The 21420-nt window shown below is 54.7% G+C and overlaps 2 protein-coding genes across 2 annotated transcripts in view; one reads left to right on the forward strand and one right to left on the reverse strand.

Moving 5' to 3' along the window:
• The window catches only part of LOC133263645 (tenascin-X-like), a 66636-nt gene extending 54562 nt beyond the window's left edge, over positions 1-12074 (forward strand). The window contains 3 exon segments of the mRNA XM_061443495.1: positions 3111-3272; positions 9696-9859; positions 11994-12074. Coding sequence (XP_061299479.1) covers positions 3111-3272; positions 9696-9859; positions 11994-12074 — 407 coding nt within the window.
• Positions 12075-15162: 3088 nt separating this feature from the next.
• On the reverse strand, positions 15163-21036 carry LOC133263644 (histone H3-like centromeric protein A; the record flags this gene model as incomplete). Its single annotated transcript, XM_061443494.1, has 3 exons — positions 15163-15299; positions 17773-17850; positions 20945-21036. Coding segments are annotated over 3 exons (305 nt in total), but the record flags the coding sequence as incomplete, so codon positions are not given.
• Between the last annotated feature and the right edge of the window lie 384 nt (positions 21037-21420).

Below are 21420 nucleotides of genomic sequence, written 5' to 3' on the forward strand. Positions count from 1 at the left end.
ATGTCCATGCTCACCCATGTCCATGTCCATACTCACCCATGTCCATGTCCATACTCACCCATGTCCATGTCCATGCTCACCCATGTCCATGTCCATACTCACCCATGTCCATGCTCACCCAAGTCCATGTCCATACTCACCCATGTCCATGTCCATGCTCACCCATGTCCATGTCCATACTCACCCATATCCATGTCCATACTCACCCATGTCCATGTCCATGCTCACCCATGTCCATGTCCATACTCACCCATATCCATGTCCATACTCACCCATGTCCATGTCCATGCTCACCCATGTCCATGTCCATGCTCACCCATGTCCATGTCCATACTCACCCATGTCCATGTCCATGCTCACCCATGTCCATGTCCATACTCACCCATGTCCATGTCCATACTCACCCATGTCCATGTCCATGCTCACCCATGTCCATGTCCATACTCACCCATGTCCATGCTCACCCAAGTCCATGTCCATACTCACCCATGTCCATGTCCATGCTCACCCATGTCCATGTCCATACTCACCCATGTCCATGTCCATGCTCACCCATATCCATGCTCACCCAAGTCCATGTCCATACTCACCCATGTCCATGTCCATACTCACCCATGTCCATGCTCACCCAAGTCCATGTCCATACTCACCCATGTCCATGTCCATGCTCACCCATGTCCATGTCCATACTCACCCATATCCATGTCCATACTCACCCATGTCCATGTCCATACTCACCCATGTCCATGTCCATGCTCACCCATGTCCATACTCACCCATGTCCATGTCCATACTCACCCATGTCCATGTCCATACTCACCCATGTCCATGTCCATACTCACCCATGTCCATGCTCACCCAAGTCCATGTCCATACTCACCCATGTCCATGTCCATGCTCACCCATGTCCATGTCCATACTCACCCATGTCCATGTCCATGCTCACCCATATCCATGCTCACCCAAGTCCATGTCCATACTCACCCATGTCCATGTCCATACTCACCCATGTCCATGTCCATACTCACCCATGTCCATGTCCATGCTCACCCATGTCCATGTCCATGCTCACCCACGTCCATGTCCATACTCACCCATGTCCATGTCCATACTCACCCATGTCCATGTCCATGCTCACCCATGTCCATGTCCATGCTCACCCATATCCATGTCCATACTCACCCATGTCCATGTCCATGCTCACCCATGTCCATGTCCATACTCACCCATGTCCATGTCCATACTCACCCATGTCCATGTCCATACTCACCCATGTCCATGTCCATGCTCACCCATGTCCATGTCCATACTCACCCATGTCCATGTCCATACTCACCCATATCCATGTCCATACTCACCCATGTCCATGTCCATGCTCACCCATGTCCATGTCCATACTCACCCATGTCCATGTCCATACTCACCCATGTCCATGTCCATACTCACCCATGTCCATGTCCATACTCACCCATGTCCATACTCACCCATGTCCATGTCCATACTCACCCATGTCCATGTCCATGCTCACCCATGTCCATACTCACCCATGTCCATGTCCATACTCACCCATATCCATGTCCATACTCATCCATGTCCATGTCCATACTCACCCATGTCCATGTCCATACTCACCCATGTCCATGTCCATACTCACCCATGTCCATGCTCACCCATGTCCATGTCCATACTCACCCATGTCCATGTCCATACTCATCCATGTCCATGTCCATACTCACCCATGTCCATGTCCATACTCACCCAAGTCCATGTCCATACTCACCCATGTCCATGTCCATACTCACCCATGTCCATGTCCATACTCACCCAAGTCCATGTCCATACTCACCCATGTCCATGTCCATACTCACCCATGTCCATGTCCATACTCACCCATGTCCATGTCCATGCTCACCCATGTCCATGTCCATGCTCACCCATGTCCATGTCCATACTCACCCATATCCATGTCCATACTCATCCATGTCCATGTCCATGCTCACCCATGTCCATGTCCATACTCACCCATGTCCATGTCCATACTCATCCATGTCCATGTCCATACTCACCCATGTCCATGTCCATGCTCACCCATGTCCATGTCCATGCTCACCCATGTCCATACTCACCCATGTCCATGTCCATACTCACCCATGTCCATGTCCATGCTCACCCATGTCCATGTCCATACTCACCCATGTCCATGTCCATACTCACCCATGTCCATGTCCATACTCACCCATGTCCATGTCCATACTCACCCATGTCCATGTCCATGCTCACCCATGTCCATGTCCATGCTCACCCATGTCCATGTCCATACTCACCCATATCCATGTCCATACTCATCCATGTCCATGTCCATGCTCACCCATGTCCATGTCCATGCTCACCCATGTCCATGTCCATGCTCACCCATGTCCATACTCACCCATGTCCATGTCCATACTCACCCATGTCCATGTCCATGCTCACCCATGTCCATGTCCATGCTCACCCATGTCCATGTCCATGCTCACCCATGTCCATGTCCATACTCACCCATGTCCATGTCCATACTCACCCATGTCCATGTCCATGCTCACCCATGTCCATACTCACCCATGTCCATGTCCATGCTCACCCATGTCCATGTCCGTGCTCACCCATGTCCATGTCCATACTCACCCATGTCCATGTCCATACTCACCCATATCCATGTCCATACTCACCCATGTCCATGTCCATACTCACCCATGTCCATGTCCATGCTCACCCATGTCCATATCCATACTCACCCACGTCCATGTCCATACTCACCCATGTCCATGTCCATACTCACCCATGTCCATGTCCATACTCACCCATGTCCATGTCCATGCTCACCCATGTCCATACTCACCCATGTCCATGTCCATACTCACCCATGTCCATGTCCATACTCACCCATGTCCATGTCCATACTCACCCATGTCCATGTCCATACTCACCCATGTCCATGTCCATACTCACCCATGTCCATGTCCATACCCCCCCATGTCCATGTCCATGCTCACCCACATCCATGTCCATGTCCCTACACCCCCATGTCCACGTCCTTGCTCACCCACCTCCGTCCCCACGTCCCGGTTCAGGTAACGCCGCTCTCCACGCTCTCACCTCCTCCGGCCCCATGGAGCTCCGGGTCGATCTCCGCTCCGCGCTCGACGCCGCCTTCGCCCGCTACCGGGACTTCCGCGTGGCCGGGCCCCACGAGCACTACGGGCTGAGCCTGGGAGCCTACAGCGGCACCGCCGGTGCGACGGGGGGCGCTATGGGGCGCTATGGGGCGATGGGGGGAGATGGGGGGCTATGGGGCTAAGGGAGGCTATGGAGGGCTATGGGGGGAGATGGGGGGCTATGGGGCTAAGGGGGGCTATGGGGTTCTATTGGGGGGGTATGGGGCTAAGGGAGGCTATGGGGGGCTATGGGGGGAGATGGGGGGCTATGGGGCTAAGGGGGGCTATGGGGTCCTATTGGGGGGCTATGGGGCTAAGGGAGGCTATGGGGGACTATGGGGGGAGATGGGGGGCTATGGGGCTAAGGGGGGCTATGGGGTCCTATTGGGGGGCTATGGGGCTAAGGGAGGCTATGGGGTCCTATTGGGGGGCTATGGAGCTAAGGGAGGCTATGGAGGGCTATGGGGGGAGATGGGGGGCTATGGGGCTAAGGGGGGCTATGGGGTTCTATTGGGGGGGTATGGGGCTAAGGGAGGCTATGGGGGGCTATGGGGGGAGATGGGGGGCTATGGGGCTAAGGGGGCTATGGGGACCTATGGGGGGCTATGGAGCTAAGGGAGGCTATGGGGGGCTATGGGGCTAAGGGAGGCTATGGGGGGCTATGGAGCTAAGGGAGGCTATGGGGGGCTATGGGGCTAAGGGGGGTTATGGAGGCCTATGGGGGCTACGGGGCGCTATTGGTGGCTATAGGGACCTATGGGGGACTCTAGGGCTAAGGGGGGCTATGGGGCTATGGGGCTAAGGGGGGCTATGGGGGCCAATGGGGGGCTATGGGGCTAAGGGGCGCTGTTGGTGGCTACAGGGCTAAGGGAGGCTATGTGGGTCTATTGGTGGCTATGGGGCTAAGGGAGGCTATGTGGGCCTATGGGGGGCTATATGGGGCTACTGGTGGCTATGGGGCTAAGGGAGGCTATGTGGGGCTATTGGTGGCTATGTGGGCCTATGGGGAGCTATGGGGCGCTATTGGTGGCTAAGGGGTTAAGGGAGGCTATGTGGGCCTATGGGGGGCTATGTGGGGCTATTGGTGGCTATGGGGCTAAGGGTGTCTATGTGGGGCTGTTGGTGGCTATGGGTTTAAGGGAGACTATGCGGACCTATGTGGGGTTTTGGTGGCTATGGGGCTAAGGAAAGGTATGTGGGGCTATTGGTGGCTATGGGGTAAAGGAGGCTATGTGGGGCTATGGGGGGCTATGGGGCTAAGGGAGGTTATGGGGGCCTATGGGGCTAAGGGGGGCTATGGACGCCTATGGGGGGCTATGGGGCACTATTGGTAGCTATGGGGCTATGGGTACCTATGGGGGGCTATGGGGCTAAGGGGGGCTATGGAGGTCTGTGGGGGGCTATGTGGGGCTATTGGTGGCTATGGGGCTATGGGTACCTATGGGGGCTATGGGGCTAAGGGGAGCTATGGGGCTAAGGGGCGGTATTGGTGGCTATGGGGCTAAGGGAGGCTATGTGGGGCTATTGGTGGCTATGGGGCTAAGGGAAGGTATGTGGGGCTATTGGTGGCTATGGGGCTAAGGGGCGGTATTGGTGGCTATGGGGCTAAGGGAGGCTATGTGGGGCTATTGGTGGCTATGGGGCTAAGGGAAGGTATGTGGGGCTATTGGTGGGTATGGGGCTAAGGGAGGCTATGTGGGGCTATTGGTGGCTATGGGGCTAAGGGAAGGTATGTGGGGCTATTGGTGGCTATGGGGCTAAGGGGCGGTATTGGTGGCTATGGGGCGAAGGGAAGATATGTGGGGCTATTGGTGGCTATGGGGCAAAGGGGGGCTATGTGGGGCTATGGGGCTAAGGGAGACTGTGGGGCTACTTGGTTCTATGGGGTCTATTCGGGTCTTGGGACCCTGGTGGAGTCCTCAGCAGTCCAATGTCCCATGGGAGGTCTATGGGGTATCTATGGGTGTCTATGGGGTGTCTATGGGGTATCTATGGGCGTCTATGGGGTATCTATGGGCGTCTATGGGGTATCTATGGAGTGTCTATGGGGTATCTATGGGTGTCTATGGGGTGTCTATGGGAGTCTATGGGGTATCTATGGGTGTCTATGGGGTATCTATGGGTGTCTATGGGGTGTCTATGGGGTATCTATGGGTGTCTATGGGGTATCTATGGAGTGTCTATGGGGTATCTATGGGTGTCTATGGGGTGTCTATGGGCGTCTATGGGGTATCTATGGGCGTCTATGGGGTATCTATGGGTGTCTATGGGGTATCTATGGAGTGTCTATGGGGTATCTATGGGTGTCTATGGGGTATCTATGGGTGTCTATGGGGTGTCTATGGGGTATCTATGGGTGTCTATGGGGTATCTATGGAGTGTCTATGGGGTATCTATGGGTGTCTATGGGGTGTCTATGGGTGTCTATGGGGTATCTATGGGTGTCTACGGGGTATCTATGGGTGTCTATGGGGTATCTATGGAGTGTCTATGGGGTATCTATGGGTGTCTATGGGGTATCTATGGGTGTCTATGGGGTGTCTATGGGATATCTATGGGTGTCTATGGGGTATCTATGGAGTGTCTATGGGGTATCTATGGGTGTCTATGGGGTGTCTATGGGCGTCTATGGGGTATCTATGGATGTCTATGGGGTATCTATGGGTGTCTATGGGGTCTCTATGGGGTATCTATGGGTGTCTATGGGGTCTCTATGGGGTATCTATGGGTGTCTATGGGGTCTCTATGGGGTATCTATGGAGTGTCTATGGGGTATCTATGGGTGTCTATGGGGTATCTATGGAGTGTCTACGGGGTATCTGTGGGTGTCTATGGGATACCCATGGAGTTTCTATGGGGTGTCTATGGAGTGTCTATGGGGGTCTATGGGGTGTCTATGGGGTGTCTATGGGCGTCTATGGGGTATCTATGGGTGTCTATGGGGTATCTATGGGTGTCTATGGGGTCTCTATGGGGTATCTATGGGTGTCTATGGGGTATCTATGGAGTTTCTATGGGGTGTCTATGGAGTGTCTATGGAGTGTCTATGGGGTGTCTATGGGGTGTCTATGGGGTGTCTATGGGGTGTCCATGGGGTGTCTATGGGTGTCTATGGAGTGTCTATGGGGTGTCTATGGAGTGTCTATGGAGTGTCTATGGGGTGTCTATGGGGTGTCTATGGAGTGTCTATGGGGTGTCTATGGGGTGTCTATGGAGTGTCTATGGGGTGTCTATGGAGTGTCTATGGGGTGCCTATGGGGTGTCTATGGGGTGTCTATGGGTGTCTATGGAGTGTCTATGGGGTGTCTATGGGGTGTCTATGGGATGTCTATGGGTGTCTATGGGGTGTCTACGGGTGTCTATGGGTACCTATGGGTGTCTATGGGTGACTATAGGTGCCTATATGGCGTCTATGTTTTCAATGGGTGTCTATGGGTGCCTATGGATGTCTATGGGGTGTCTTAGGGGTGTCTATGGTCTCTATGGGGTGTCTATGGGGTGCCTATGTGGTGTCTATGGGTGTCTAAGGCCTCTATGGGTGTCTATGGGGTGCCTATGGGTGTGTAGGGGTCTATGATCTCTATGGGTGTCTAAGGGGTGCCTATGGGTGCCTATGGGGTGCCTATGGGGTGTCTATGGTCTCTATTCTCTATGAGGTCTCCATAGTCTCTATGGGTCCCTATGAGGTGTCTATGCACTCTATGGGTCTCTATGGGTCTCTATGGGTTTCTATAAGGTGTCTGTGGGCTCTATGGGTCTCTATAGGTCTCTATAATAGTGTCTATGGGTCTCTATGTTCTCTATGGGTCTCTCTCTATGATCTCTGTGGGTCCCTATGGGTCTCTATGGATCTGTATGGGCTCTATGGTCTCTATGATCTCTATGGGTCTCTAAGGGTGTCTACGGTCTCTCTGTGTCCCTATGGTCTCCATGGGTCCCTATGGGTCCCTATGGGTCCCCATGTGTCTCCAGGGGTCCCTATGTGTCCCCATGTATCCCTATGGTCCCCATGTGTCTCTATGTGTCCCTATGTGTCTCTATGTGTCCCTATGTGTCCCTATGGGGTCCCTATGTGTCCCTATGTGTCTCTATGTGTCTCTATGTGTCTCTATGTGTCTCTATGTGTCTCTATGTGTCCCTATGTGTCCCTATGGGGTCCCTATGTGTCCCTATGGGGTCCCTATGTGTCCCTATGTGTCTCTATGTGTCCCTATGTGTCCCTATGGGGTCCCTATGTGTCCCTATGTGTCTCTATGTGTCTCTATGTGTCTCTATGTGTCCCTATGTGTCTCTATGTGTCTCTATGTGTCCCTATGTGTCCCTATGTGTCTCTATGTGTCCCTATGTGTCTCTATGTGTCTCTATGTGTCCCTATGTGTCTCTATGTGTCCCTATGTGTCCCTATGTGTCTCTATGTGTCTCTATGTGTCTCTATGTGTCCCTATGTGTCTCTATGTGTCTCTATGTGTCTCTATGTGTCCCTATGTGTCCCTATGTGTCTCTATGTGTCCCTATGTGTCTCTATGTGTCCCTATGTGTCTCTGTGTGTCTCTATGGGGTCTCTATGGGGTCTCTATGGGGTCTCTATGGGTCTCTATGTGTCCCTATGTGTCCCTATGTGTCCCTATGTGTCTCTATGTGTCTCTATGTGTCCCTATGTGTCCCTATGTGTCCCTATGGGGTCCCTATGTGTCTCTATGTGTCTCTATGGTGTCTCTATGGGGTCTCTATGGGGTCTCTATGGGGTCTCTATGTGTCTCTATGGGGTCTCTATGGGGTCTCTATGGGGTCTCTATGGGGTCTCTATGTGTCCCTATGTGTCTCTATGTGTCCCTATGTGTCTCTATGTGTCCCTATGTGTCTCTATGTGTCTCTATGGGGTCTCTATGGGGTCTCTATGGGGTCTCTATGGGGTCTGTATGTGTCTCTATGCGTCCCTATGTGTCCCTATGTGTCCCTATGTGTCTCTATGTGTCTCTATGTGTCCCTATGTGTCCCTATGTGTCCCTATGGGGTCCCTATGTGTCTCTATGTGTCTCTATGTGTCTCTATGTGTCCCTATGTGTCTCTATGTGTCTCTATGTGTCTCTATGTGTCCCTATGTGTCCCTATGTGTCTCTATGTGTCCCTATGTGTCTCTATGTGTCCCTATGTGTCTCTGTGTGTCTCTATGGGGTCTCTATGGGGTCTCTATGGGGTCTCTATGGGTCTCTATGTGTCCCTATGTGTCCCTATGTGTCCCTATGTGTCTCTATGTGTCTCTATGTGTCCCTATGTGTCCCTATGTGTCCCTATGGGGTCCCTATGTGTCTCTATGTGTCTCTATGGTGTCTCTATGGGGTCTCTATGGGGTCTCTATGGGGTCTCTATGTGTCTCTATGGGGTCTCTATGGGGTCTCTATGGGGTCTCTATGGGGTCTCTATGTGTCCCTATGTGTCTCTATGTGTCCCTATGTGTCTCTATGTGTCCCTATGTGTCTCTATGTGTCTCTATGGGGTCTCTATGGGGTCTCTATGGGGTCTCTATGGGGTCTGTATGTGTCTCTATGCGTCCCTATGTGTCCCTATGTGTCCCTATGTGTCTCTATGTGTCTCTATGTGTCCCTATGTGTCCCTATGTGTCCCTATGGGGTCCCTATGTGTCTCTATGTGTCTCTATGTGTCTCTATGTGTCCCTATGTGTCTCTATGTGTCTCTATGTGTCTCTATGTGTCCCTATGTGTCCCTATGTGTCTCTATGTGTCCCTATGTGTCTCTATGTGTCCCTATGTGTCTCTGTGTGTCTCTATGGGGTCTCTATGGGGTCTCTATGGGGTCTCTATGGGTCTCTATGTGTCCCTATGTGTCCCTATGTGTCCCTATGTGTCTCTATGTGTCTCTATGTGTCCCTATGTGTCCCTATGTGTCCCTATGGGGTCCCTATGTGTCTCTATGTGTCTCTATGGTGTCTCTATGGGGTCTCTATGGGGTCTCTATGGGGTCTCTATGTGTCTCTATGGGGTCTCTATGGGGTCTCTATGGGGTCTCTATGGGGTCTCTATGTGTCCCTATGTGTCTCTATGTGTCCCTATGTGTCTCTATGTGTCCCTATGTGTCTCTATGTGTCTCTATGGGGTCTCTATGGGGTCTCTATGGGGTCTCTATGGGGTCTGTATGTGTCTCTATGCGTCCCTATGTGTCCCTATGTGTCCCTATGTGTCTCTATGTGTCTCTATGTGTCCCTATGTGTCCCTATGTGTCCCTATGGGGTCCCTATGTGTCTCTATGTGTCTCTATGTGTCTCTATGGGGTCTCTATGGGGTCTCTATGGGGTCTCTATGGGGTCTCTATGGGTCTCTATGTGTCCCTATGGGGTCCCTATGTGTCCCTATGTGTCTCTATGGGGTCTCTATGGGGTCTCTATGGGGTCTCTATGGGGTCTCTATGGGGTCTCTATGGGGTCTCTATGGGTCTCTATGGGGTCTCTATGGGGTCTCTATGGGGTCTGTATGTGTCCTACAGGTGATGCTCTCTCCTACCACGCCGGGAACCCGTTCTCCACCCGGGACCGGGACCCCCGGGGCCGCCCCCGTCCCTGCGCCGTGGCCTACGGGGGGGCCTGGTGGTACCGGAACTGTCACTACGCGAACCTGAACGGGAGGTACGGGAACCCGAGAGAGCATCAGGTACAATGGGGAACAATGGGAACAATGGGGAACAATGGGGAACAATGGGGGACAATGGGAACAATGGGGACAATGGGGAACAATGGGGAACAATGGGGACAATGGGGGACAATGGGGGACAATGGGGAACAATGGGAACAATGGGGGACAATGGGAACAATGGGGACAATGGGAACAATGGGGGACAATGGGAAACAATGGGGGACAATGGGGAACAATGGGGGAAACAATGGGGGACAATGGGGAACAATGGGGAACAATGGGGAACAATGGGGACAATGGGGAACAATGGGAACAATGGGGAACAATGGGGAACAATGGGAACAATGGGGAACAATGGGGGACAATGGGGGACAATGGGGAACAATGGGGAACAATGGGGGACAATGGGGAACAATGGGGGACAATGGGAACAATGGGGAACAATGGGAACAATGGGGAACAATGGGAACAATGGGGGACAATGGGAATAATGGGGACAATGGGAACAATGGGAACAATGGGGAACAATGGGGAACAATGGGGAACAATGGGGAACAATGGGGGACAATGGGAACAATGGGGACAATGGGGAACAATGGGGAACAATGGGGACAATGGGGGACAATGGGAACAATGGGGAACAATGGGGGACAATGGGGGACAATGGGAACAATGGGGAACAATGGGAACAATGGGGAACAATGGGAACAATGGGGGACAATGGGAATAATGGGGACAATGGGAACAATGGGAACAATGGGGAACAATGGGGAACAATGGGGAACAATGGGGAACAATGGGGGACAATGGGAACAATGGGGACAATGGGGAACAATGGGGAACAATGGGGACAATGGGGGACAATGGGAACAATGGGGAACAATGGGGGACAATGGGGAACAATGGGGAACAATGGGAACAATGGGGAACAATGGGGGGAACAATGGGGAACAATGGGGAACAATGGGGGACAATGGGGAACAATGGGGAACAATGGGGGAACAATGGGGAACAATGGGGAACAATGGGGGACAATGGGGGACAATGGGGAATAATGGGGGACAATGGGGGACAATGGGGACAATGGGGAACAATGGGGGACAATGGGGGACAATGGGAACAATGGGGGACAATGGGGAATAATGGGGAACAATGGGGGACAATGGGGAATAATGGGGGACAATGGGGAATAATGGGGGACAATGGGGGACAATGGGGGACAATGGGGACAATGGGGAACAATGGGGGACAATGGGGGACAATGGGAACAATGGGGGACAATGGGGGACAATGGGGGCAATGGGGGACAATGGGGGACAATGGGAACAATGGGGGAACAATGGGGGACAATGGGAACAATGGGGGAACAATGGGGGAACAATGGGAACAATGGGGAACAATGGGAACAATGGGAACAATGGGGAACAATGGGAACAATGGGGGACAATGGGGAACAATGGGGGACAATGGGGAACAATGGGGAACAATGGGGAACAATGGGGGACAATGGGAACAATGGGGAATAATGGGGGACAATGGGGAACAATGGGGAACAATGGGGAACAATGGGGAACAATGGGGAACAATGGGGGAACAATGGGGAACAATGGGGGGAACAATGGGGAACAATGGGGGACAATGGGAACAATGGGAACAATGGGGAACAATGGGGAACAATGGGGGGAACAATGGGGGACAATGGGGAACAATGGGGGACAATGGAGGAACAATGGGGGACAATGGGGAACAATGGGGAACAATGGGGAACAATGGGAACAATGGGGAACAATGGGGACAATGGGGGACAATGGGGGACAATGGGGAACAATGGGGAACAATGGGGGACAATGGGGAACAATGGGGAACAATGGGGGACAATGGGGAACGATGGGGAACAATGGGGAACAATGGGGAACGATGGGGGACGATGGGGAACGATGGGGGACAATGGGGAACAATGGGGGACAATGGGGAACAATGGGGGGAACAATGGGGGGAACAATGGGGAACAATGGGGGCAATGGGACAATGAGGACCTATGGGGGTAATGGAGCTCTGGGGGTTCTGTGGGGGCTCTATGGGGGTCACTGTGGTCTCTGGGGGGGGAATCTATGGGGCTACTATGGGGCCTGACGCCCCCCTCCCCCCCAAGGGTGTCACGTGGTTCCCATGGAAAGGATTTGAGTTCTCCATCCCCTTCACCGAGATGAAGCTGCGGCCCCAGCGCGACTGAGGGCGACCCACACTTGGGGGGCACCCCATAGATCTGGGGCACCCCATGGATCCGGGGCACCCCATAGATCCAGGGATACCCATAGATCGGGGGCACCCCATAGATCTGGGGCACCCCATAGATCCAGGGCACCCAATGGATCCGGGGCACCCCATTGATCCGGGGCACCCCATGGATCAGGGGCACCCCATGGATCCGGGACACCCCATAGATCAGGGGCACCCCATAGATCTGGGGCACCCCATGGATCCGGGGCACCCCATGGATCCGGGGCACCCCATAGATCCAGGGCACCCCATAGATCCGGGGCGCCCCATAGATCCAGGGCACCCCATAGATCCAGGGCACCCCATAGATTCGGGGCACCCAGGAAGGACTTGTGGGGGGGGGGAAGAACCTTTTCTATGGGGAGAGGGGGGGAATAAAGGATGCGCGAGCCCCCCATGTCCTGTGCGATGTGTGGGGCGCAGTGGGGCAGGTGGGGGGCAGGCGGGGTGACACCAGTCTGGGGTCCCATGGACCTTTATTGGGGGCAGAGCGCAATGGGGGCGCCCCATAGCGGGGCCCCTATAGGGGGATGGGTGCCTTGGGGGGGGTCCAGGGGAGGTTGGGGGTCACGGGGGGGGGGGGGGGCAGCATCCCCATAAGGGAGTCTTCATTAACGTGGGGGGTCTGGGGGGGTCTATGGGGGGCCCCATGGGGAGTATTGGGGTCCATGGGGGTATTGGGGTCCCATTGGGGGTGTTGGGGTCCATGGGGGTGTTGGGGTCCATGGGGGTGTTGGGGTCCCATTGGGGATGGTGGGGTCCCATTGGGGGGTACTGGGGTCCATGGGGGTATTGGGGTCAGTGGGGGTACTGGGGTCCATGGGGGTATTGGGGTCCCATTGGGGGTGTTGGGGTCCCATTGGGGGTGTTGGGGTCCCATTGGGGATGGTGGGGTCCCATTGGGGGGGTATTGGGGTCCATGGGGGTATTGGGGTCCCATGGGGAGTATTGGGGTCCATGGGGGTATTGGGGTCCCATTGGGCGTGTTGGGGTCCCATTGGGGTGTTGGGGTCCATGGGGGTATTGGGGTCCCATTGGGGTGTTGGGGTCCATGGGGGTATTGGGGTCCCATTGGGGGTGTCAATGGGGTCCATAGGAGTCAAGGGGGGTCATAGGGGTCAATGGGCTCCCATGGGGGTCAACAGTGTCCCATAGGGGTCAATGGTGTCCCATAGGGGTCAATGGGGCCCATGGGGTCCATAGGGGTCAATGGTGTCCCATTGGGGTCAAAGGGCTCCCATAGGGGTCAATGGGGCCCATGGGGTCCATAGGGGTCAACGGGCTCCCATGGGGGTCAATGGGGCCCATGGGGTCCACAGGGTGTCCACAAGGGTCAATGGGCTCCCATGGGGATTAATGGGGCCCATGGGGTCCATAGGGGGTCCATAGGGGTCAATGGTGTCCCATAGGGGTGAATGGGCTCCCACAGAAGTCCATGGGGGTCAATGGGTTCCCATAGGGGTCAATGGTGTCCCATAGGGGTGAATGGGCTCCCATAGGGGTCCACAGGTGTCAATGGGGGTCAGTGGGCTCCCATGGGGGTCAATGGGGCCCATGGGGTCCATAGAGGTCAGTGGGGGTCAATGTGCTCCCATGGGGGTCAATGGGGCCCATGAGGTCCATAGGGGGTCCATAGGGTCAGTGGGGTTTAATGGGCTCCCATGGGGGTCAATGGGCTCCCATGGGGGTCAATGGGGCCCATGGGGTCCATAGGGGGTGCATAGGGGTCAATGGGCTCCCATGGGGGTCAATGGGGCCCATGGGGTCCATAGGGGGTCCATGGGGGTCAATGGGGGTCAATGGGCTCCCATGGGGGTCAATGGGGCCCATTGGTCCATAGGGGGTCCATAGGGGTCAGGGTCAATGGGCTCCCATGGGGTCCATAGGGGTCAATAGGGGTCAATGGGCTCCCATGGGGTCCCTAGGGGTCAATGGGGGTCAATGGGGCCCATGGGGTCCACAGGGGGTCCATAGGGGTCAATGGGGCCCACAGGGTCCACAGGGGGTCCATAGGGGTCAATGGGGCCCACAGGGTCCACAGGGGGTCCATAGGGGTCAATGGGGGTCAATGGGCTCCCATGGGGTCCCTAGGGGTCAATGGGGGTCAATGGGGCCCATGGGGTCCATAGGGGTGCCTAGGGGTCAATGGGCTCCCATGGGGGTCAATGGGGCCCATGGGGTCCATACGGGGTCCATGGGGGTCAATGGGGCCCATGGGGGTCAATGGGCTCCCATGGGGGTCAATGGGGCCCATGGGTCCATAGGGGGTCCATAGGGGTCAATGGGCTCCCATGGGGTCCATAGGGGTCCATAGGGGATCCATAGGGGTCAATGGGGGTCAATGGGCTCCCAGGGGGTCCACAGGGGGTCCATAGGTGTCAATGGGGGTCAATGGGCTCCCATGGGGTCCCTAGCGGTCAATGGGGGTCAATGGGCTCCCATGGGGTCCATAAGGGTCAATGGGGGTCAATGGGGTCCATAGGGGGTCAATGGGCTCCAATGGGTGTCAATGGGGCCCATGGGGTCCATAGGGGGTCCATAGGGGTCAATGGGGATCAATGGGCTCCCATGGGGTCCACAGGGGGTCCATAGGGGTCAATGGGGGTCAATGCACTCCCATGGGGTCCATAAGGGTCAATGGGGTCCATAGGGGCTCAATGGGCTCCAATGGGTGTCAATGGGGTCCATAGGGGTCCATAGGGGGTCCATAGGGGTCAATGGGGGTCAATGGGCTCCCTAGGGTCAATGGGGGTCAATGGGGCCCATGGGGTCCATAGGGGTCCATAAGGGTCAATGGGGTCCATAGGGGGTCCATAGGGGTCAATGGGGGTCAATGGGGTCCATAGGGTCAATGGGGGTCAATGGGGTCCATAGGGGTCCATAGGGGGTCAATGGGGGTCAATGGGGTCCATAGGGGTCCATAGGGGTCAATGGGGTCCATAGGGGTCCATAGGGGGTCAATGGGGGTCAATGGGGTCCATAGGGGTCAATGGGGGTCAATGGGGTCCATAGAGGTCAATGGGGCCCCATGGGTGGGGGGGGCTCAGGCGAGGCCGCCGTCGATGCCGCGCAGGCGCCGGGCGAGCTGCAGGTCCCGCGGGTAGAGGGTGACGCGGCGCGCGTGCAGCGAGCACAGGTACGCGTCCTCCAACAGGCGCACCAGGAACGCCTCCGCCGCCTGCGGCACCCAAAGGCACCCGAATGGCACCCAAAGGCACCCAAAATGCGCCCAAAGACACCCGAAATGTGCCCAAAGACACCCAAAATGCACCCAAAGACACCCGAAATGCACCCAAAGCACCCAAAGTGCGCCCAAAGACACCCGAAATGCACCCAAAGACACCCGAAATGCACCCAAAGCACCCAAAGTGCGCCCAAAATACACCCAAATGCACCCAAAGACACCCGAAATGCACCCAAAGCACCCAAAGTGCGCCCAAAATACACCCAAATGCACCCAAAGACACCCAAAATGCACCCAAAGAGACCAAAAATGCACCCAAAGACAACAAAAATGCACCCAAAGGCACCCAAAATGCACCCAAAATACACCCAAATGCACCCAAAGACACCCGAAATGCACCCAAAGGCACCCAAAATGCGCCCAAAGGCACCCAAAATGCACCCAAAATACACCCAAATGCACCCAAAGACACCCGAAATGCACCCAAAGGCACCCAAATGCACCCAAATGCACCCAAAATGCACCCAAAATACACCCAAATGCACCCAAAGACACCCGAAATGCACCCAAAGGCACGCAAAATGTGCCCAAAGAGACCAAAAATGCACCCAAAGACACCCGAAATGCACCCAAAGGCACGCAAAATGTGCCCAAAGAGACCAAAAATGCACCCAAAGACACCCGAAATGCACCCAAAGGCACCCAAAATGTGCCCAAAGAGACCAAAAATGCACCCAAAGACACCCGAAATGCACCCAAAGGCACCCAAAATGTGCCCAAAGAGACCAAAAATGCACCCAAAGACACCCGAAATGCACCCAAAGAGACCAAAAATGCACCCAAAGACACCCGAAATGCACCCAAAGGCACCCAAAATGTGCCCAAAGAGACCAAAAATGCACCCAAAGACACCCGGAAATGCACCCAAATGCACCCAAAATGCACCCAAAATACACCCAAATGCACCCAAAGACACCCGAAATGCACCCAAAGGCACCCAAAATGCACCCAAAATACACCCAAATGCACCCAAAGACACCCGAAATGCACCCAAAGGCACCCAAAATGCGCCCAAAGACAACAAAAATGCGCCCAAAGGCAACAAAAATGCACCCAAAGGCACCCAAAATGCACCCAAAGACACCCGAAATACACCCTGACACCCAAATGCACCCAAAATGCACCCAAAGACACCCGAATTGCACCCAAAATGCACCAAAGACACCCAAAATACACAGAAAGACACCCAAAATACACCGAAATGCACCCAAAGGCACTCAAAATGCACCCAAAGACACCCGAAATACACCCTAAGACACCCAAATGCACCCAAAATACACAGACACCCAAAATACACCCAAAATGCACCCAAAGACACCCAAAATACACCGAAATGCACCCAAAGACACCCAAAATGCAACCAAAGACACCCAAAATGCACCCAAAGGCACCCAAATGCAACCAAAGACACCCTAAGACAACCAAAATGCACCCAGAGAAACCCAAAGGCACCCAACATGCACCCAAAGGAACCCGAAATGCACCCAAAGGCACTCAAAAAGCACCCAAAGGCACCCAAAATACACCCTAAGGCACACAAATACACCCAAATCACCAAAATACACCCAAAGACACCCTAAGACACCCAAAATACACCCAAATGCACCCAAAATGCACCGAAATGCGCCCAAATGCACCCAAATACACCCAAAGACACCCAAAATGCACCCAAAGACACCCAAAATACACAGAAAGACACCCGAAATTCACCCAAAATACATTAAAATGCACCCAAAGACACCCAAAATGCACCCCAAATGCACCCAAAGGCACCCAAAGACACCCAAAGGCACCCAAAATGAACCCAAAGGCACCCAAAGACACACAAAATGCACCCAAATGCACTCAAAATGCGCCCAAAGACACCCAAAATGCACCCCCAGCACCCATAGGACCCCAGCACCCATAGGACCCCAGCACCCACATGACCCCAGCACCCACATGACCCCAGCACCCATAGGACCCCCAGCACCAACGTGACCCCAGCACCCATGTGACCCCCAGCACCCATGTGACCCCCAGCACCCACGTGACCCCAGCACCCACGTGACCCCCAGCACCCACGTGACCCCCAGCACCCACGTGACCCCCAGCACCCACATGACTCCAGCACCCACGTGACCCCAGCACCCACATGACCCCCAGCACCCACGTGACCCCAGCACCCATAGGACCCCAGCACCCACGTGACCCCAGCACCCATGTGACCCCAGCACCCATAGGACCCCAGCACCCACATGACCCCAGCACCCATGTGACCCCAGCACCCACGTGACCCAGCACCCATAGGACCCCAGCACCCACGTGACCCCAGCACCCATGTGACCCCAGCACCCACGTGACCCCAGCACCCATAGGACCCCAGCACCCACGTGACCCCCAGCACCCACGTGACCCCAGCCCCCACCTCCTGCAGGGCCAGCAGCGCCATGGCCTGCCACAGGTAGTGCTCCCGGCGGGAGAACTGGAAAGAGATCTCCCGAACCTGGGGGGCAATGGGGGGAATGGGGGCAATGGGGGGTAATGGGGTAATGGGGGTAATGGGGGGGCAATGGGGGTAATGGGGGTAATGGGGGTAATGGGGGTAATGGGGGTAATGGGGGGCAGTGGGGACATGGGGGGCAATGGGGGTAATGGGGGCAATGGGGGTAATGGGGGTAATGGGGACATGGGGGGCAATGGGGTAATGGGGACATGGGGGGCAATGGGGGTAATGGGGGTAATGGGGACATGGGGGCAATGGGGGCAATGGGGGCAATGGGGGTAATGGGGGGCAATGGGGGTAATGGGGGTAATGGGGACATGGGGGGCAATGGGGTAATGGGGACATGGGGGGCAATGGGGGTAATGGGGGTAATGGGGACATGGGGGGCAATGGGGGCAATGGGGGCAATGGGGGTAATGGGGGTAATGGGGACATGGGGGGCAATGGGGGTAATGGGGGTAATGGGGACATGGGGGGCAATGGGGGGCAATGGGGGGTAATGGGGGCAATGGGGGGACATGGGGGGCAACAGGGACATGGGGGGCAAATGGGGGGTAATGGGGGTAATGGGGGACATGGGGGCAATGGGGATCAATGGGGGCAATGGGGGCAATGGGGGTAATGGGGGCAATGGGGAATGTGGGCAATGGGGGGCAATGGGGGTAATGGGGACATGGGGGGCAATGGGGGGTGTTCTGGTGGTGTTTTGGGTGTTTCAGGGGTGGTTTTGGGGTGTTACGGGGTGTTTTGGGGGTGTTTTGGGGTGTTTTTGGTATGTTTTTGGCATATTTGGGGTGGGTTTTGGGGGTGTTTCAGGGTGGTTTTGGGGGTGGTTTGGGCTGTTTTGTAGTGTTTGGGGCTAGTTTTGGGGTGTTTTAGGGTGTTCTGGGGTTGTTCTAGGGTGTTTTGGGGTGTTTCAGGGTGGTTTTGGGGTGTTTCATGGAGTTTTGGGGAGTTTTTGGGGTGGTTTTGGGTGTTTCAAGGTGGTTTTGGGGGTGTTTTGGGGTGGTTTTGGGTGTTTTGGGGTGGTTTTGGGGAGTTTTCGGGGTATTTTGGGGTGTTTTGGCGTGTTTTTGGGTTGCTTCAGGGTGTTTTGGTTTGTTTTAGGGGTGTTTTGGGGTGTTTCAGGGTGGTTTTGGCTGTTTTGGGGTGTTTGGGGCTGGTTTGGGGAGGTTTTGGGTGTTTTTGGGGCTGTTTTGGGGTGTTTCAGCGTGTTTTTGGGGTGTTTTTGGGCTGTTTGGGGCTGTTTTGGGCTGGTTTTGCGTGGTTTTGGGGGTTTCAGGGTGGTTTTGGGTTCTTCTTGGGTGTTTTGGGCTGTTTTGGGGCTGTTTTGGGGTGGTTTGGGGTGGTTTTGGGTTGTTTTTGGGCGGTTTTTGGGTGTTTTGGGCTGTTTCGGCTGTTTTGGCTGGTTTTGGGGTGGTTTTGGGTGTTTTGGGGTTTTTTGGGGTTGTTTTGGGGTGTTTTGGGGTGTTTTGTGTTGGTTTTGGGCTGTTTTGGTGTGTTTCAGGGTGGTTTTGGGTTGTTTTTGGGTGTTTTTGGGTGTTTTGGGGCTGTTTTGGGGTGTTTTTGGGTTGTTTTGGGGCGGGGTTTGGGTGTTTTGGGGTGGTTTTGGGGCGGTTTTGGGGTGTTTTTGGGGGGTGTTTTTTGGTGTTTTGGGCTGTTTTTGGGGTGTTTTGGGGGTGGTTTTTTGTGTTTTGGGGCTGTTTTGGGGGTGTTTTGGGGTGTTTCAGGGTGGTTTTGGGTTGTTCTTGGGTGTTTTGGGGCTGGTTTTGGGTGTTTTGGGCTGGTTTGGGCTGGTTTGGGGGTGTTTTGGGGGTGTTTTTGGGGTGTTTTTGGGTGTTTTTGGGTGTTTTGGGTTGTTTTTGGGCTGTTTTGGGGTGTTTCAGGGTGGTTTTGGGTTGTTCTTGGGTGTTTTGGGGTGTTTTGGGGTGTTTTGGGGCTGTTTGGGGCTGGTTTTGGGTGTTTTTGGGTGTTTTGGGCTGGTTTGGGCTGTTTTGGGGGTGTTTGGGGGTGTTTTTGGGTGTTTTGGGGCTGTTTTGGGGTGTCTTGGGCTGTTTTGAGCTGTTTTTTGGTGTTTGGGCTGGTTTTGGGGTTGTTTTGTGGCGGTTTTGGGGTGTTTTGGGCTGTTTTTTGGTGTTTTGGGGCTGTTTTTGGGTTGTTTTGGGGGTGTTTTGGGCTGGTTTTGGGCTGTTTTTTGGGTTTTGGGCTGTTTTTGGGTTGGTTTTGGGTGTTTTGGGGGTGTTTTTTGGTGTTTTGGGCTGTTTTTGGGTTGTTTTGGGGGTGTTTGGGCTGGTTTTGGGCTGTTTTTTGGTGTTCTGGGCTGTTTTTGGGTTGGTTTTGGGTGTTTTGGGGGTGTTTTTTGGTGTTTTGGGCTGGTTTTGGTTGTTTTGGGGGTGTTTGGGGCTGGTTTTGGGCTGGTTTTTGGTGTTTTGGGCTGTTTTTGGGTTGGTTTTGGGCGTTTTGGGGGTGTTTTTTTGGTGTTTTGGGCTGTTTTGGGCTGTTTTTTGGTGTTTTGGGCTGTTTTTGGGTTGGTTTGGGGTGTTTTGGGGTGTTTTTTGGTGTTTTGGGCTGTTTTTGGGCTGTTTTTTGGTGTTCTGGGCTGTTTTTGGGTTGGTTTTGGGTGTTTTGGGGGTGTTTTTTGGTGTTTTGGGCTGTTTTTGGGCTGTTTTTTGGTGTTCTGGGCTGTTTTTGGGGGTTTGGTTTTGGGTGTTTTGGGGGTGTTTTTTGGTGTTTTGGGCTGTTTTTGGGTTGTTTTGGGGGTGTTTGGGGCTGGTTTTGGGCTGTTTTTTGGTTTTGGGCTGTTTTTGGGTTGGTTTTGGGTGTTTTGGGGGTGTTTTTTGGTGTTTTGGGCTGTTTTTGGGTTGTTTTGGGGGTGTTTTGGGCTGGTTTTGGGCTGTTTTTTGGGTTTTGGGCTGTTTTTGGGTTGGTTTTGGGTGTTTTGGGGGTGTTTTTTGGTGTTTTGGGCTGTTTTTGGGTTGTTTTGGGGGTGTTTGGGGCTGGTTTGGGCTGTTTTTTGGTGTTTTGGGCTGGTTTTGGGCTGTTTTTTGGTGTTTTGGCTGGTTTTGGGCTGGTTTTGGGTGTTTCGGGGTCTCACCACGCGCGCGAAGGGCCCCGCGCGCAGCAGCAGCCGGGTGCTGCTCTGGTAAATGCGGATCTCCTGCAGCGCCCGCCTCCCGGGCCGGAACCCTGCGGGCACGGGGGTCACGGGAGCAGCTATGGGGCAGGGGGAGCTATGGGGCAGGGGGAGCTATGGGGCAGGGGGAGCTATGGGGCAGGGGGAGCTATTGGGGCAGGAGGGAGCTATAGGGCAAGGAGGAGCTATAGGGCAGGGGGAGCTATGGGGCAGGGGGAGCTATGGGGAAGGGGGGACCTATGGGGCACGGGGGAGCTATGGGGCAGGGGGGAGCTATGGGGCAGGGGGGAGCTATGGGAAGGGGGGAGCTATAGGGCAGGGAGGAGCTATAGGGCAGGGGGGAGCTATGGGGCAGGGGGGAGCTATAGGGCATGGGGGAGCTATGGGGGAGGGGGGAGCTATGGGGCAAGGGAGAGCTATAGGGAAAGGAGGAGCTA

This window comes from Pezoporus flaviventris, unplaced genomic scaffold (assembly GCF_033815535.1).
Source record: "Pezoporus flaviventris isolate CSIRO_AGI_PZ_B2104156 unplaced genomic scaffold, CSIRO_AGI_Pfla_v1 ptg000392l, whole genome shotgun sequence".
Lineage (NCBI taxonomy): Eukaryota > Metazoa > Chordata > Aves > Psittaciformes > Psittacidae > Pezoporus > Pezoporus flaviventris.